The 19474-nt window shown below is 33.3% G+C and overlaps 2 protein-coding genes across 2 annotated transcripts; both read left to right on the top strand.

Moving 5' to 3' along the window:
• Nucleotides 1-1128: 1128 nt before the first annotated feature.
• LOC144545631 (agglutinin-like) lies at nucleotides 1129-4672 on the top strand. Its single transcript, XM_078294193.1, has 7 exons — nucleotides 1129-1317; nucleotides 2550-2772; nucleotides 2985-2998; nucleotides 3159-3389; nucleotides 3593-3802; nucleotides 4179-4412; nucleotides 4625-4672. The coding sequence occupies exons 1-7, from the start codon at nucleotides 1129-1131 to the stop codon at nucleotides 4670-4672; spliced, it is 1149 nt and encodes a 382-aa protein (XP_078150319.1).
• An 11100-nt stretch (nucleotides 4673-15772) lies between these two features.
• On the top strand, nucleotides 15773-18395 carry LOC144545994 (mannose/glucose-specific lectin-like). The gene is made up of 6 exons (XM_078294542.1): nucleotides 15773-15901; nucleotides 16040-16249; nucleotides 16626-16856; nucleotides 17060-17269; nucleotides 17650-17883; nucleotides 18096-18395. Exons 1-6 carry the CDS (start codon nucleotides 15899-15901, stop codon nucleotides 18141-18143), a joined length of 936 nt encoding a protein of 311 aa, XP_078150668.1. The 5' UTR covers nucleotides 15773-15898; the 3' UTR covers nucleotides 18144-18395.
• Nucleotides 18396-19474: the final 1079 nt, after the last annotated feature.

The raw sequence follows: 19474 nt of genomic DNA on the forward strand, positions 1-19474 counted from the left end.
TGCAACCACCACTCAAATTTTCAACAAGCACGTTCTACTACTAAGAAATTTAAAAAGCCTTGGTATTTTCGTAATAAGGCGTGGTCTTGATTTATGGATTCACAGAAGAAATCGCAGGTAATCGCATGTAATTCATGTTTCATATATATTATCATGCAGGCATGGAATTATGATGAAATAATAATTTGCAGATTTTTTAATTCGAAATTTGTATCAATGGTCGATTGGTCGACCTTAATTAATATTTATTTGTTTTAACTCGAATATGAAACTCATCATACGTACGTAGGAGCATCCCATTAAAATTATAATTATATTTATGATGGGTCAGATAGCTACTGTTAGAGACTCGTCCCAAATACTTATTTGGTTACAAATTAGATGTATATTAAATTTCATATGATTTGAATGTAATTAATTTGATGTCTTATCAATAACTGTTAAATTTTTAACTCGCATTCAATCTAGTTATTTTGTTTTCTTTTTATACTATAAATAGTGTAAATCATGGACATTTGAAATGAAAATTTTCAAACTTAGTGAATAATAAATTATCAATGTATCTAAATCGTTATATATATAGAATAATCCAGAAAGAAGAGAATTTACAAAGAAGACAATTCGATATAATATTCGTACATGTACTGAATGATGGCAAGAGTATAAACATATATATTCACTTGAGTTGAAATGCTACAACTCCTAATTAAGCAGCGCTTACTTAACTATGTATAACAGCTCATACCGTTGTTTGTCATCTTGGCAGTAAGGGCAAATGACGGTTCACTGTCTTGGCGTTGGACCGAGAATGGCACCTCTACCACTGCCTCCGCCTATCGCATCATGCAAGACAGAGGCCTCGTATAACCTTTCTACAAGCAACTCTGGAAGATAAAGGCCCCGTACAAGGTTAGAGTCTTCTTGTGGGTAGCAATCCAAAACAAAATATTAACTCAGCAGGTTCTCGTTGGAAGGGGATGCCATGTCGCATATGGATGCAAACTGTGTGGGAATGCCAATCAGGAGACAAGAGATCACATATTTTTACTGTGCCCATATGCCGAGGCATTATGGCAGCGCTTGTGCAGTGTAGCAGCCATTCTCGGTACCGCTGGACATATCTCCACGATGATTGATTTCTGGATAGCAAATAGGCGCCCAGGGGATAAAGAAGCATGCGTTTCGTGGGATGCGACGTGGGCGGCAGGTGTGTGGGCATTGTGGAGGGAGAGAAACAGACGAACATTTCAGGGCGACGAGAAGAGCGCCATTCGTCTGGCGGCAGAGACCCAGCAACAAATACAACAGTGGCTGCTGGTCATTTGACCGAATGACGGGATTCAACCATGCTTCACTGTTTTCCATTTTCCTTAGTGTTTTGTTCACTCTGTAAACGTTGTAAATTACATTTGCTGAGTCCGGTGGTGTAAATATTTATGTACAACACTTTTTATTTCTTTAATGGAATAGTCGGTAAGCGCTTGCTAACTGACTTTCAAAAAAAAAAAAAAAACTATGTATAACAGCTTCAATGTATAAAGCAGTGCTTGCTTAATTATGTATAAATGTACACCAAGATCCGTACACGTTTTTTTTAATAAAGAACAGTGTATGAATGTTGGAGCACATTGATAATCGGTTCTTTATTTAAACTCACTTCGAATTTAGTTATTTAAATTTTTCATTGTATTCTATAAATAGTATAAATCAAATTTTAAGGTAAAATTTTCAAACATAGTGGATAAATAATTATCAATATTGTATCTAAATCGTTATATATGTATAGAATAATCCACAAAAATGCGATTATACGAAGATGAAAATTGGTTATAATATTCGTACATTTACAGGAGTATAAACAATCCATATTAATGTGAAGTTGCACCATGAGTTTAAATTCTACTACAGATCGAGCAGCGGTAGCTTAACATTCGAGCTTAACGTGAAGGACGGATTTAATATTTATGATCACGAATGCAAATCAGTTTCAAGAAAATTATCTTTGAAATAATCATTTAAAAAAATTTAAATAATTAATCTTATTAATTAATTAGATCTGTTGTATATATAATCCATATCTTTACATAGAAAAAAGCATCATTTTATTGATTTATTTCAATATGTATCACGATTACAAGTTCCTCATTAAAATTTTCATATGTTAAAATTCGTCCATATCTCACTAGCTCCATCCTCATGAAAAACGCGCGCGTATGCATGCGTACTCATATGCAGTACTTAACATTTGCCCATGTTTTAAATTGTAAGTTTCAAATGTAGAATTCTGAAAAGTTGGAACATCTCTAATATAAATATACTCATCCAAGAACCTCTAGCCTACACACCAAAGCAACAAACAAAAGCAGCCACAAGTCAATCCTCACTAGTGTGCTACAATTTTACTACAAATGGTAGACGCTAACTTTTCTTATATAAAGAGGTCAAAATGTTGGTTTTCTAAGGAAAATATTTATCGAGAAATTCCTTAAATTTATTAATCATCTTCTCATATTAATTTTGTGTACTGTACGTGTGTTGATTTATTGAAGGCATTGACTCAAATTATCACCAAGAAGCTCGGGCCATGTGGCGGGAAAGGTGGGGATGCGAAAGATATGAATATCAATGGCGTCACTCGCATTGTTAAGATCAGCGTTCGCCATTCTGGTGCTATTGATGCTCTTACTATAAGTTTTCTACGTAATGGCGTTGAGGAGAGTACTGATCTGTGGGGCGGACAAGATGGAAAATTGACAGAGGTACAACCTTTTTGCATTCTATTCTGATAGATTTCGACTTTGTGTGTGGAAAGTAGTGGGAATTTTATTTCTTGGTAAAAAAACTATTCAACAATGATCCATTAATTACAAGATAATAACATAAGAAGTGAAGTGAAAGGCAGAACATGCTAACCCACTTTTACCACGACTAATTGAAATTTTTCCAATTCGATTTCAAGCTGAAGAAAAAACATAATAATGCAGTGATAGGAACCTTTGTTTGCAAATTAATTGACAGGAAGAATATAGAAGGTACTTTCATTTCATATCGAATAGATAAACATATGGTGGATTGAAATGAATTTTGTCCAAGTGACTTAATTTTATCACTATTATTTTTTACTTTGATTAATTTGTTATATGTTATTGGTCTTGTAGTTTAATCTTAAGCCTTCGGAGTATATTACCTCTGTAAAAGGCCACATTGGTAGCTACAAAAATTGGCCGGTTGTTGTGAGATCACTTAAATTTGAGACAAACTTGGGAAGTTTTGGACCATATGGAACCGAAGAGGGAGTTCCTTTTGAACTTCCAGCAATTTTTGGTCAAATTATTGGATTCCATGGACGCTCTCATGGAGTTCTTGATGCACTTGGAGTTTACGTCCAGGTTTGTAAAATTAATATTGTGAAATTTTCCAATATTCTTTTACTTTTAGATATAAAAAATATATATAGTTCGAAATCTCTAGAACAATTAATTTTCTATCTGTATAAGAAAATAATAAAAATAAATAAATAATGTAAAATTTGATAATCAAGTACCTCTTCATATGATAATGATGTTGACTGGACTGTGTTCATTTATTGAAGGTGTCGACTCAAGTTCTCATAAACAAGATCGGGCCATGCGGCGGCACTGGAGGGACAGTGAAAGACATGAATGTCGATGGTATAACTCGCATTGTTAAGATCAGCATTCGCCATGGTGGTGCTATTGATGCTCTTACTGTACGTTTTCTACGCAATGGCCGTGAGGAAAGTACCGAGCAGTGGGGCCGGTCAGGAGGACAATTGACAGAGGTACCAACTCTTTGCATTTATATACTAATAGTAATAGATTTCAATTTTGTGAGTGACAAGTGGAAACGTCTTATAATTTATTTGTAAAGCAAAATGACACATTGATCTTTTATTAATTATGATGTAAAAAAGCATAACATGTCATCCTACAATTACGAGAACCATTTGAACTTGTATTGATAATTATACCAATACGATTTCTATGTGATGAGAAATAGAATAATGTGGCAGGAAAAAATATAGAAGTTGATTTTAAATGGAATTCCTAAACTTATTCCGGAATGAAATAATTTCATCGGCAAGTTTGAACTTAGATTAAACTAAGCCTAAAAAAAGGGTAGTTTATGATATTTGTCTTATGATATTGGTTTTGTAGTTCACTCTTCGGGATTCTGAGTACATCACCTCCGTAAAAGGCCACTACGGGGAATTCAATTTCAATAAATGGGTTGTTGTGAAATCACTTAAATTTGAAACAAACTTGGGAAGTTATGGACCATATGGAGACGAAAACGGAGTTCCCTTTGAACTTTCAGCAAATGGTGGTCAAATTATTGGCTTCCATGGACGTCCCGGAGAATATCTTGATGCACTTGGAGTTTACATCAAGGTGTGTAAAATTATTACTGTTGGTGAAAGAACCTCACCATTAATTTTTTTTACGGCAATTAAATTAATGATCGTGAGATGATTGCTTGAATTAATTTTTATCAATAGTGTTTTATTAAAACATATTGCTTTATAATTGAATATTATTAAGCACTTTATATATAAATCGAAACCATAATGTAACTGATACACTATTTCTTATTAAATCTTTAGGTTAAAACGACAACGGACAGCTCAGGTGGTGATGTGAACATTGTGTGAGCAATGTGAAAATAAGCCGAACTCCCTAATAAGATCGAGATATATCGATCGTTTTCACTTTCCAGTTGTGTTAGATTGGATGGGTATTATCTTTGCATCTTTGTAATTTCTAGTACGGATTCCAAGTAAGGAATTCTTCAATTCTTATCTTGGTTTCCTTTTTATTATTTTTTTTTATCTTTGTTTCGTATGCATGTTATGGATCCTTTGCCCAATAAGTTAAGCAGGTCAATAAAATAAAATTGAGTCCGGGTGTAACTGGAGTTTGGTTTATGCAAGAAATTAATTAAGTTCTTTTGCTCGTATATAGGATCAATTATGTTATTTATCGGTTCCTCATGCCTTCAATATCGCAATAACTTATTTAACAAATAGACTTAATTAACTAAATTAATATATAATTACTACTCCTTGTTGCTAGCTAGGTGCGATATGAGACTTAATTTGGTCCTCATTTCTTTCTAAAAATGATTGTGGGTGAAATTTAGCTATGGCAATTCGATCGTCACACACATTTTTTGCTAAAAAAAACCTTTCAAATCCCATTTGATTTTTCCAATCATTTTTAAATCCACTAACAAAATGCCATGCTACGCACCGCAGACGATTAAAGAAATATATATCGAATATAAAAAGACGATACACATATTTAATAATGCATTAATTAATGACCAAAATTATAAAAAAAAAAAAAAATATGATAATTGTAAGCGCGCCAATCAAGTAAAGAAAAAATTCACAACACAGCATCCCTTCTTTTCCTCACTCTCCCAAGGTTCAATACAAGAACTTAATATTTTTTTTTCACCACCACCCCTCCCTCTCTCCCCTTTTCTCTTAAAAGCTACTATACAAACATAAACTATTACTCACAGCAATAGACATGAATGCACCCAAAATCATGTTGCTTATTGATCTTTTTGTCTGTGCCCGTTGAATATATGTGTATCTCGAATTAATAAATGCAGCAATGATTATTTTATTTTATTTGTGATTAATTTAACCACCCTAAAGAAAAGTTGATTGTTCGACATATTATTTATTATCAGTGCTTCATAAATGTTTTTAATTTGTCTGTGTAGACTGTAGACTTTAAAGAAGGAATTGTTGTAGAGTGATATTTGGTCCAAAGATGGAGAATAGGAATTCGGTAATGACATCAACTATTAGAATTTGACATAACCTGAAGGAGAGATCATACAGTCCTATTTTTTTGGGTTTTTTTTGCTATAAAATTATACTTCATGATCACATTATTTCCGCCCAAGATGGGAATACTAGTATAGAAAACGCAACTGTGTCAGCAAGCGTCGTATATGTAGAGGAGTGTACATTGTACACGGTTACCGAACCGTGTATATATAGCACTAACATACACAGTTAATACACTACTACAAAAAATATTTTTTCCATCGCCCCTTTACCATCAAATGTGCTTTCACACAGATGGGTCGATATCAGGAGCGGTGTCGAAGTTGATGGCAGTGGGTTTACGATTGTTGATTTCTCAAAACGGGGATCTGAGGATGATCCTTTCATACTTGCCAAACAAGAAGACTCGTATGAAACCAAAAAAGAATATCCGTATTAAACAAAAGAAAATACTTTGAATCACGTTGAGGGATGAAAAATTGCGATGGTTCATCGCGGTTCATAGGTGCGGGTGCGGCTCATGGGTACGGACCGCGGTTCACGGTGGATCCGACCGTACCCAGACGTATCCAGCAGTTTCAACGGAGTATCGGCGATCGTATCGACTGAGTAAAGATACGCCACGTAAGCGTATACTTCCAGCTTTTGTGAATTGAACAAAGACTCGTGAAAAAAAAGATAGAGAGCATCTCCATTTTCCAATAATGATTGCTTTCTAATTTCTAATTCTACATGACAATTGTTATTTTAATTTTAGAAATGCGCATTTCTTATTTAGAAAACTTCTTTGTTTTTATTCGCTTTTGTATTCATTTCGTTCTCTCTTCGCTGCTGATGTTCATGGAAAAATAATCAATTATAATTGTGGGGATGTAGTGGCTGAAATTATGCATAAGTAAATTTCTTTTAATGACATACCGATGTAGTTAATTATCCAGTAGGGTTCTTTTCTTTTGGAGGATGAAGATACATGTTGTAATAAATAAAGAGCTAGCTGAAAATAAAAAGTTAGATGAAGGACCTTAAAAAAAAAGGGAAGAGATGGATGAAGAACCTTCAGAGTCGGATGAAGAGTCGTCCGACTCTTCATTCGACTCTTCATCCGGCTCTTCGTCTGGCTCTGAAGGTCCTTCATCTCACCTCTTCTTTTTTTTTGAAAATCTTCATCCAACTCTTTATTCGATTAGCTCTTTCTTTATTACAACATGATCTTCATCCGCCTCAGAAATGATCAGATTACAGAGAGAGAGATAATTGATCAAGTCGGCGCTGGAAGGAGAAGGTCTTTTATATAACCAACTTGGTGATGGAAAAGGCGCCCCCTTTAATAACCAAAACCCTAAAATAACCTTTCTACACGGTTTTTTTTTATTAAACGTCCGTGTAGCTCTCTAAAAGTTTTCCATACTATTAATTAAACAAAAGATTGTGTATAATTGACACATTTCTACACGGCTTTTTATGAAACGGCCGTGTAGCTCTCAGAAGCTTTCTACACTTTAATTTAAACAAACATCCGTGTACAATGCCGACTTTTCTTCACGGTTCTTTAATTAAATATCCATGTAGCTCTCTCAAGGCTTTCTACACTGTTATTTAAATAATAATTCGTGTACATTTCCTAATAAACGTCCGTGTAGCTCTGTCACGGCTTTCTACACTGATTCTTTAGTAAACATCCGTGTAGAGATCCCACACATATTTCGGGCTTCCAAAAAATTAGAATTTCTCCACGGTTTTTAGGTAAAATTATCAAATCCGTGTAGAATGTGCAGTGTACAATGACCATTTCTGTAGTAGTGAAGTTTCACCATATTGTTGCCATTTCCTCAGCTCTTTCTTCTTGAGGTAACGGAACGAGAGTTTTCAGTCTTGCCTCCCAAAAACTATGAGTCTCTCTTATTTGGACTGATAAAAACTACTTGAAAGAAAGGTTCTTACAAGGAGGAGAGCTACTTACTATAAATTTTCACCGTTCACTTTTAAAATCTCAACAACAGTAATAAAATGATTGAGTTTAGAAAGAGGGTAAAATTGTCAATTTAACTTTTAAACATTATTAATCTGCATTGTTTAGTTCAAAATTTTAGAAATGTAACATAACTAATGTAAAATATGAAATCAAACTTCAAGTTAGACATCAAGTACAACTGCAATTTTTTTTCACTTTACCAGAATCATTCGAGGTTCTATGGTCGAGCATTTTCTTCCCTTTCCTCTTGAGATAGTGCGTGAAACCGACTCAATGCATTTAATGCCTTCTTCTTGAGGGACCAAATCAACAGCCTCGTCCTAGATCTAAATTTACTCTCATTCACGTTCAAAGATCTGAATTGATACCAAAAAAATGTTCGATAAAAAGTTAAAAACAAAGAAATAGCTTAATTTATTTTAAACCAAAACAGTCATAAGCAACTGCTCGGTAGGGTCATTATCGAGCTAACCCCAACATCTAGCATAATTATTTCAATTATATTTTTAAGCCCGTATGCAGAAAATTTTAATTTAGGTGATTTTGTTATAACAAAAAGCAAAAATAACAAATGTGTACAAGCAGCATGGATGGATTAGAACATACAACTATAAAATTACCAAGAATAAAAAATATTTGATGCACATGCATTACCCCACTAATTTAGAATTTTTATTAGAATACAGTAATTATTTTGAGTTTGAATTCTAACGGACGAATTGATAAGGTGCATGTGGGGACCAGAATAATTGAAATTGTATGAACACGTGCTAAATCTAAGGTAGATCTAGAACACGTGCTGAATCTAAGGCACATGCAAGCATGTGTTTCATGCATTTAGTCATTCTTGCAATAATAGCACAACTATGATACAAAATCTGAGTCATATGATTCTATCAGTTCCAAATCTCAAAAACTCTCTCCAAAATGTCATAGTTGTGCTAAGCTGCTAGCTATATTAATTAATCATGGCAGAAGATGCACAAAACTGATTGAGGTCATGCTACGCATATATTGACTATACGTTTTGTAATCAAAAAATATATTTTATAACTAATAATTTAGTAAAATTATATTTATTAATAGGAAATATAGCATGTGAATGTCACTTTCTTTTTTGTGGGGGATATAGTTGTTTTTTTTTTCTTTTAAACGGGAATGGATAAAAAATAATCTCCACTGATCTTACCCTCTCAAACAAAATTTGTTTCTATACTTTTTTTCCCTCCCCTTCCGTCCTTAATTTACCTCTCCTATTATAGAAACAAGGTATTAGAAGAATTTCAATGTGAAATTTTGCCCTCCATTTAGAGTTGATAAAAATAATGTCATTTGTTAATTTAACATCTTATTTGGATGGAGAATAGAGCAAGGAATTGAAGAGGAATAAAATTCGATCTTCAGTCATTCTGCACCTTCGTTCTTCTAATTCCCTGCGAATTACTAAATAAGGTGGTTCTATTTATCAATCTTTATGACTTGATCCTACGGAATCAAGGTCGAAAGGATGAAATGATCAGTCATTCACAACCACTGATGAAGGATTCCTTGAAAAGTTCAGGATTAGGAATTCTCAATTTAAAATTGTAGGTTCAGGGAGGTCAATGCATCAAAAAAGGTAAAAAATTTAGCGGATGGTGCCGCTACAATTGTTAGGGAACTCACTTTAGGAAAAAAAAAATTAGCAGCTTATATGTTGTGAGAAGGTTATAATTCTAAAGATTAATAGCATTCGATTCTCTTTAGAGAAATTTTAACAAAAAACTCATTTGATGCAAATTCATTACCCTTATTGGACCTCAAAACCTTTATGCAAACACCACTCAAATTTTCAACAAGCACGTTCTACTACTTAGAAATTTAAAAAGCCTTTGTATTTTCGTAATAAGGCGTGGTCTTGATTTATGGATTCACAGAAGAAATCGAATGTAATTCATGCTTTAAATTGGCTCTTTTCTATCTTTAAAACATATGGTTTCATATATATTATTAGAGAAAAGGTAACGTCCCCCGGCATTGAATCCCCGGATAATCCCCGCCTACTAATTTTTATGTTGTTTTAACTGCTTTTCTAACGGTAATCCATTTATCTTATCCAGTTCAACAGAAAAATAAAATCACTTGCTTTCTCCAAAATTAACTTCCCCTCTTCTCCTCTGTGCCAAATCTCTCTCCGTGTTCTCTTTCCCTCTCTTCAAATTTCTCGATCACCGAGATCCGACCTGACCTCCTCTCCGACAACCTTCCCTCTGACGACGTCGGCTCTCCAATCTCCTCCCCTCCGCAACGGAAGCGACGCCACCGCACGGAGAGAGGGATGCGAAAGCGTTTAGGATCTGGTATATGCAGGGCACTTACCATTTAGTGCTCCTAAAACTACCAATGCCTTTGCTGAAGAAGCCATCAAGCATTGAAATCGCGATCCGTTTGATCAAATCTCGAACAATTAACTCAGAAGTTCAGAATATTTTGGAAAAAAATTATCCTCTACAACAATGAACCCCTCTCCTGGCTCGCGCCGCCACCGCCTTCCCACTGGAGGCACCGGCACAGAGGGTGCGTATCCGCCTTTCCATTGGAGAAGTCTCCGTCTCTCCGTTTGATGTCGAGAATGGAGGGATGCGAACCATTCAATCCATGACGAAGCTCGAGTAATCTGTCTATGGATTTGTTGATCTGACAATCTCGTAAGGTTTATTTAATCTTTTTTCAAAATTCAGTGCCATCAAGTTCAATGTGACTATTAGTGTTCTAATCAACCTTGCTTGTGAAGCTTTCATGTAATTAAATCTGATAAATTCAAGATGATAGCATATTAGTTAACATTGCTGAAGCAAAAGGTTTGTGAGGTGCTAATACCATTATGTTCAATTCCCTTGTCAAGCAGATTGCCGATTGGTGTTGCGGCTTAGGTGTTTGTTGAAATGCCTCTGTTGGAACTGGCTGACTTTGTTGAAATGCCTCCCAGTTTGGACATGTTTTGGTTACTGCCATCATGTACTAGTCAACTGGTTTAAGCTTGATCTCAATTTGTTCAAACTAGCTGACTTTACACTTAAAAGTAGTGGATATATACAAAATTAGCTCAATGTAACCAGTTAGCTTGAATTTCACATCAATTTTCTTGAATTCAGGGTATGATATTTGAAATTCACAACAATTTTTTATTTTTGTGTATCTTCAAATCAATCATGTTGTTTGAACCATACTCAAATCAGCTAGATACAGTCAAGTCACTGCATTAGGCAGCAAGAATGAACAGGCCAAGTGATGTACCTACTGGTACAAGAAATACCCAAACCAGACCATGTTTTCATACCAAAATAGCTAGACTCAAACCAGTTCCTCCTATAGACAGATAATGGACATTTTCATGAGTGCATAGGAACAAGTTTTGCATTTTTATGATTTTTCTACAATTTATAATGGCATTTCAAAGTTCAGATTCTAAAATTACAAAAACTGGTACAGAACTTGATCTATAAGTACACTTTTTATTGGATGGTATGAAATTCTGCATCTATTGCAACCTGTCTTTCCTCCTACCAGTTTCTGATAACAGCATCTTGCCACCAAGGTGGCGCGCAATTCGGCTCTGGCGACCGGTAGCGTGAAGAAGGCTAGAGATTGGGAAGTACCAAAAGAGCAACAATTCGGCTCTGTCCGAGTAGTTAGGTTTGTCAGTAGTGGGTTGGATTTGGGCTAGATATGTTGTTGGGTTAGTATTTGCTAAATTCGATCCAATTGTTTAGGCTTTAGATGTTAAAGGTTGGTACAATGTGGAAAGTTGGTGACATGAATCGTTGAATCATGCATGCTTGTTTTCTTTTTGAAGTGGTATCATGTATTTCTAGAATTAAATGGATCTTTGTCTTTTGTCAAAACAAAAAGCATATGAAGCAGCTAATAATTAGCGATGTCATGGATAAACTGATGACAACAAGGTGCATGTTCTTTCCACGTGAAACCAATAACACTGGTACCAGTACCAAATCAGGTATAAACCTATTATATCCTAAATGTAGCTAAATTAATAGTCATTAGGTAATGTTAAAATTGGTAATGGTTATGGCGTACCAGGAGGCGGTGCCTATTATTCTATTTAATTTGGTTTCCAATCAGGTACAGTACAATCTAATAGATTTTTGCATTTGGTTTTATTTTGCTCCATTTTTTTTTTTGGGTTTCTGTCTTTCTTTTTGCTTGTTCTAGGAAGTGGATTTGCATTATGCAACTCATAATAGATTTGGTTAGATAACGTTCATGTCAGTTCTACCAGCTGATATAGTACCACTACTTATTTGAAGTCGTAGCTAAACTTATGTTAATCATAGTTAATTGGATACTTATTAACTATTGAAGCTGTAGCTAAACTTTCCTATATGTATCAACTTTTTTTTATTTTTTTGGGTTGTTTTGTTTGTTCCTTTTTTTTATGATGCTTGATAGACTCATTTGTTAAATTTAAGGCTTTTATATAGGAATCACTCTACTGACCTATTGAAGAAGAATGGATGAACATGGAACGAGGCAGCGGAGAATGCTTTCAAAAAACTCGGCACCTGTTTTGGCGCCACTGGACTTTACTAATCCTTTTACTCTTTAAACCGATGCTTGTGATGCAGGTATTATTTTTATCAAGTCTATTTTGTGAAAATATTTTTCTTTTTCTAAGTACTGGTAATCATCTTTCTCTTCAATTTTGAATATCACTTTACATAACACCATGACCTGTTATTTCGGGTTTTAAAAACTTGATATTATCTTAGGTTTATAGAATTCGTGTATTATGTTTACATAATTTCTTGATGGCTATCTGGAGGTGATGGTGTTGATGCCAGAGGGGCGGAAGTGTATCACCTTCATCGGTCACTCCATCTTAGAATCAAAGAGGGAGAAAATTTGAAAACATTTATGTTTTATAAGTAGTGTTATGTTATACTTCTTCATGTCTGCTTTGATTTGTATGAAATGTTATGTTTGGTGGAAAACATTTATGTTATTTATTGGTAATTTATTTTGTTTAGTGATAAGAATGATGTCTCATTGGTAGATCTAATAGCATGTGTGTTTTGAGATTAGTTGTTATGTTTCCAGTATTCAACAACACTTTCTATAGAGTGATATGATAAGATGTACATAATTCAAAACAATTAAAAGTAGTATCTATATGCAAATTTAAAAAAAAATGGAAAAAAATTAAAATTTGAATTTTTTTAGCGGTTTACAGTATTCAACGAAATTGTCTACAGAGTTATGTGATCATGTTTACAGAATTCAAAATAATTAAAAGTAGTATCTAGTTGGAGATTTGAAAAAAAAATTGGAAAAAAAATTTTGAAAAAAAAAATTCGAATTTTTTTTTTACATTTTTAAAAAATAAAATTTGAATTTTTTGTTTACCGGTTTACAGGATTAAATGAAACTATTTACAGAGTTCTGTGATAAGGTTTACATAATTCAAAATAATTAAAAGTAGTATTTAGAAGGAAATTTGAAAAATAAAAATTGGAAAAAAAATTCGAATTTTTTTTACATTTTTAAAAAATAAAATTTGAAAAATAAAATAAAATTTTGAAAAAAATTAAAATTTGAATTTTTTTGTTTACCGGTTTACAGGATTCAACGAAACTATCCATAGAGTTATGTGATAAGGTTTACAGAATTTAAAATAATTGAAAGTAGCATCTAGAAGGATATTTGAAAAAAAAATTTGAAAAAAAAACTTGAATTTTTTTTACATATTTATGTTTACAAAATTTTAAAGTAGTCATGATTAGTTTTTAGTTTTGAAAAGCTGTTAGATATCTTCTAAATGTGGTCCTGGTTAAAGGTCTACAAGTGGTCTTAGTTAAAGCAGTTAAAGTGGTTAAAGTGGTGGTTAAAGTGGTAGTTAAAGTGGAAGTTATTGGGGACCACACAGAATTAAAAGTTTTATGTTGACAGGATTTGTTGAATTAGTTTACAGGATTTAGTATTGATGTTTACAGGATTTAGTATTGATGTTTACAGAATTAGTTGAATTAGTTTACATGATTTAGTATTGATGTTTACAGTATTGATGTTTACAGAATTAGTTGAACTAGTTTACAGAATTTAGTATTGATGTTTACAGTATTGATGTTTACAGAATTAAAAGTTTTATGTTGACAGAATTTGTTGAATTAGTTTACAGGATTTAGTATTGATGTTTATAGGATTTAGTATTGATGTTTACAGAATTAGTTGAAAAAAAAAATTTGAAAAAAAAATTTGAAAAAAAATTATGAATAAAAATTTCGAAAATATATTTTGGAAAATAAAAATTTCGAAAATAAAGTTTTGAAAAAAAAAATTTGAAAAAAAAAACTCGAATATTTTTTACATATTTCTTTTTACAAAGTTTTAATGTAGTCATAGTTAGTTTAGTTTTGAAAAGTTGTTAGAGATCTCCTATATGTGGTTCTAGTCAAAGGTCTAGAAGTGGTCCCAGTCAAAGTAGTTAAAGTGGTTAAAGTGGTGGTTAAAGTTGAAGTTAAAGTGGAAGTTATTGGGGACCACACATAATTGAAAGTTTTATGTTGACAGGATTTGTTGAATTAGTTTACAGGATTTAGTATTGATGTTTACAGGATTTGGTATTGATGTTTACAGAATTAGTCCGGGGATTTTTGGGGGACTGGAGTTGGGGGACTGTTAGCTGCTTCCATATTATTATGCGGGCATGGAATTGTGATATAATAATAATTTGCAGATTTTTTAATTCGAAATTTGTATCAATGGTCGATTGGTCGACCTTAATTAATATTTATTTGTTTTAACTCGAATATGAAACTTATCATACGTACGTAGGAGCATCCCATAAAAATAATAATTATATTTATGATGGGTCCGATAGCTACTATTAGAGACTCGTCCCAAATACTTATTTGGTTACAAATTAGATGTTTATTAAATTTCATATGATTTGAATGTAATTAATTTGATTTCTTATCAATAACTGTTAAATTTTCAATCTAGTTATTTTGTTTTCTTTGTATACTATAAATAGTATAAATCATGGACATTTGAAACGAAAATTTTCAAACTTAGTGAATAATAAATTATCAATGTATCTAAATCGTTATATATATAGAATAATTCACAAAGAAGAGAATTTACAAAGATGACAAGAGTATAAACATATATATTCACTTGAGTTCAAATGCTACAACTCCTAATTAAGCAGCGCTTGCTTAACTATGTATAATAGCTTCAATGTATAAAGCAGTGCTTGCTTAATTATGTATAAATGTGCTCCAACATTCGTACACATTTTTTTTTAATAAAGAATATTGTATGAATGTTGGAGCACATTGATAATCGGTTCTTTATTTAAACTCACTTCCAATTTAGTTATTTAAATTTTTCGTTGTATTCTATAAATAGTATAAATCACATTTGAAAGTAAAATTTTCAAACTTAGTCAATAAATAACTATCAATATTGTATCTAAATCGTTATATATGTATAGAATAATCCACAAAAATGCGATTATACGAAGATGAAAATTGGTTATAATATTCGTACATTTACAGGTTGATTACAGGAGTATAAACATTCCATATTAATGTGAAGTTGCACCATGAGTTGAAATTCTACTACAGATCGAGCAGCGGTAGCTTAACATTTAATATTTATGATCACGAATGCAAATCAGTTTCAAGAAAATTATCTTTGAAATAATCATTTAAAAAAATTTAAATAATTAATCTTATTAATTAATTAGATGTGTTGTATATATAATCCATATCTTTACATAGAAAAAAAGCATCATTTTATTGATTTATTTCAATATGTATCACGATTACAAGTTCCTCATTAAAAATTTCATATGTTAAAATTCGTCCATATCTCACTAGCTCCACCCTCATGAAAAACGCGCGCCTATGCATGCGTACTCATAGGCAGTACTTAACATTTGCCCATGTTTTAAATTGTAAGTTTCAAATGTAGAATTCTGAAAAGTTGGAACATCTCTAATATAAATATACTCATCCAAGAACCTCTAGCCTACACACCAAAGCAAGAAACAAAAGCAGCCACAAGTCAATCCTCACTAGTGTGCTACAATTTTACTACAAATGGTAGACGCTAACTTTTCTTATATAAAGAGGTCAAAATGTTGGTTTTCTAAGGAAAATATTTATCGAGAAATTCCTTAAATTTATTAATCATCTTCTCATATTAATTTTGTGTACTGTACGTGTGTTGATTTATTGAAGGCATCGACTCAAATTATCACCAAGAAGCTCGGGCCATGTGGCGGGAAAGGCGGGGATGCGAAAGATATGAATATCAATGGCGTCACTCGCATTGTTAAGATCAGCGTTCGCCATTCTGGTGCTATTGATGCTCTTACTATAAGTTTTCTACGTAATGGCGTTGAGGAGAGTACTGATCTGTGGGGCGGACAAGATGGAACATTGACAGAGGTACAAACTTTTTGCATTCTATTCTGATAGATTTCGACTTTGTGTGTGGAAAGTGGGAATTTTATTTCTTGGTAAAAAAACAATTCAACAATGATCCATTAATTACAAGATAATAACATAAGAAGTGAAGTGAAAGGCAGAACATGCTAACCCACTTTTACCACGACTAATTGAAATTTTTCCAATTCGATTTCAAGCTGAAGGAAATACATAATAATGCAGTGATAGGAACCTTTCTTTGCAAATTAATTGACAGGAAGAATATAGAAGGTACTTTCATATGGAATAGATAAACATATGGTGGATTGAAATGAATTTTGTCGAAGTATATTACCTCTGTAATTTGTTAATTTGTTATATGTTATTGGTCTTGTAGTTTAATCTTAAGCCTTCGGAGTATATTACCTCTGTAAAAGGCCACATTGGTAGCTACAAAAATTGGCCGGTTGTTGTGAGATCACTTAAATTTGAGACAAACTTGGGAAGTTTTGGACCATATGGAACCGAAGAGGGAGTTCCTTTTGAACTTCCAGCAATTTTTGGTCAAATTATTGGATTCCATGGACGCTCTCATGGAGTTCTTGATGCACTTGGAGTTTACGTCCAGGTTTGTAAAATTAATATTGTGAAATTTTCCAATATTCTTTTACTTTTAGATATAAAAAATATATATAGTTCGAAATCTCTAGAACAATTAATTTTCTATCTGTATAAGAAAATAATAAAAAAAATTAAATAATGTAAAATTTGATAATCAAGTACCTCTTCATATGATAATGATGTTGACTGGACTGTGTTCATTTATTGAAGGTGTCGACTCAAGTTCTCGTAAACAAGATCGGGCCATGCGGCGGCACTGGAGGGACAGTGAAAGACATGAATGTCGATGGTATAACTCGCATTGTTAAGATCAGCATTCGCCATGGTGGTGCTATTGATGCTCTTACTGTACGTTTTCTACGCAATGGCCGTGAGGAAAGTACCGAGCAGTGGGGCCGGTCAGGAGGACAATTGACAGAGGTACCAACTCTTTGCATTTATATACTAATAGTAATAGATTTCAATTTTGTGAGTGACAAGTGGAAACGTCTTATAATTTATTTGTAAAGCAAAATGACACATTGATCTTTTATTAATTATGATGTAAAAAAGCATAACATGTCATCCTACAATTACGAGAACCATTTGAACTTGTATTGATAATTATACCAATACGATTTCTATGTGATGAGAAATAGAATAATGTGGCAGGTAAAATTAAATATAGAAGTTGATTTTAAATGGAATTCCTAAACTTATTCCGGAATGAAATCATTTCATCGGCAAGTTTGAACTTAGATTAAACTAAGCCTAAAAAAAGGGTAGTTTATGATATTTGTCTTATGATATTGGTTTTGTAGTTCACTCTTCGGGATTCTGAGTACATCACCTCCGTAAAAGGCCACTACGGGGAATTCAATTTCAATAAATGGGTTGTTGTGAAATCACTTAAATTTGAAACAAACTTGGGAAGTTATGGACCATATGGAGACGAAAACGGAGTTCCCTTTGAACTTTCAGCAAATGGTGGTCAAATTATTGGCTTCCATGGACGTCCCGGAGAATATCTTGATGCACTTGGAGTTTACGTCAAGGTGTGTAAAATTATTACTGTTGGTGAAAGAACCTCACCATTAATTTTTTTTACGGCAATTAAATTAATGATCGTGAGATGATTGCTTGAATTAATTTTTATCAATAGTGTTTTATTAAAACATATTGCTTTATAATTGAATATTATTAAGCACTTTATATATAAATCGAAACCATAATGTAACTGATACACTATTTCCTGTTAAATCTTTAGGTTAAAACGACAACGGACAGCTCAAGTGGTGGTGTGAACATTGTGTGAGCAATGTGAAAATAAGCCGAACTCCCTAATAAGAGATCAATATATCGATCTTTTTCACTTTCCAGTTGTGTTAGATTAGATGGGTATTATCTTTGCATGTTTGTAATTTCTAGTACGGATTCCAAGTTAGGAATTCTTCAATTCTTATCTTGGTTTCCTTTTTTTTTTATCTTTGTTTCGTATGCATTTTATGGATCCTTTGCCCAATAAATTAAGAAGGTCAATAAAATAAAATCGAGTCCGGGTGTAACTGGAGTTTGGTTTATGCATGAAATTAATTAAATTCTTTTGCTCGTATATATGATCAATTATGTTATTTATCGGTTCCTCATGCCTTCAATATCGCAATAACTTATTTGACAAACAGACTTAATTAATTAAATTAATATATAATTACTAGTCCATGTTGCTAGCTAGGTGCGATATGAGACTTAATCTGGTCCTCATTTCTTTCTAAAAATGATTGTGGGTGAAATTTAGCTATGGCAATTCGACCGTCAAACACATTTTTTGCTAAAAAAGAACCTTTCAAATCCCATTTGATTTTTCCAATTATTTTTAAATCCACTAACAAAATGCCATGCTACGCTCCGCAGACGATTAAAGAAATATATATTGAATATAAAAAGACGGTACACATATTTAATAATGCATTTATTAATGACCAAAATTATAAAAAAATAAAAATATATATAATAATTGTAAGCGCGCGAATGAAGTAAAGAAAAAATTCACAACAGAGCATCCCTTCTTTTCCTCACTCTCCCAAGGTTCCATACAAGAACTTAAAATTTTTTTTTCACCACCACCCCTCCCTCTCTCCCCTTTTCTCTTAAAAGCTAGTATACAAACATAAACTATTACTCACAGCAATAGACATGCATGCACCCAAAATCATGTTGCTTATTGATCTTTTTGTCTGTGCCCGTTGAATATATGTGTATCTCGAATTAATAAATGCAGCAATGATTATTTTATTTTATTTGTGATTAATTTAACCACCCTAAAGAAAAGTTGATTGTTCGACATATTACACTACAGCAAAAATACCCTTCTGCGACCGGCCAAATGGGTCGCAGATGGGTAAGGCGCCGGTCGCAGAAGGGGGGAGCCGGTCCCAGATGACTAAAATGGGTTGCAGATGATCCGGTCGCAGTTGCTCCGTCACAGATGACTGCCCTGCTGATGTCACCGGTCTCTGAAGGCTATGGTGCCGGTCGCAGATGACCCCTTCAGCGACCGATTATATTCGTCCCTGGTGCGACATGCTGACGTCACTAGAACCTATCAGAGACCAACTGAACGGTCGCAGAAGGTTCCCAGATGGGTCG

Source organism: Carex rostrata, chromosome 28 (assembly GCF_964058835.1).
Source record: "Carex rostrata chromosome 28, lpCarRost1.2, whole genome shotgun sequence".
NCBI classification, from domain to species: domain Eukaryota; kingdom Viridiplantae; phylum Streptophyta; class Magnoliopsida; order Poales; family Cyperaceae; genus Carex; species Carex rostrata.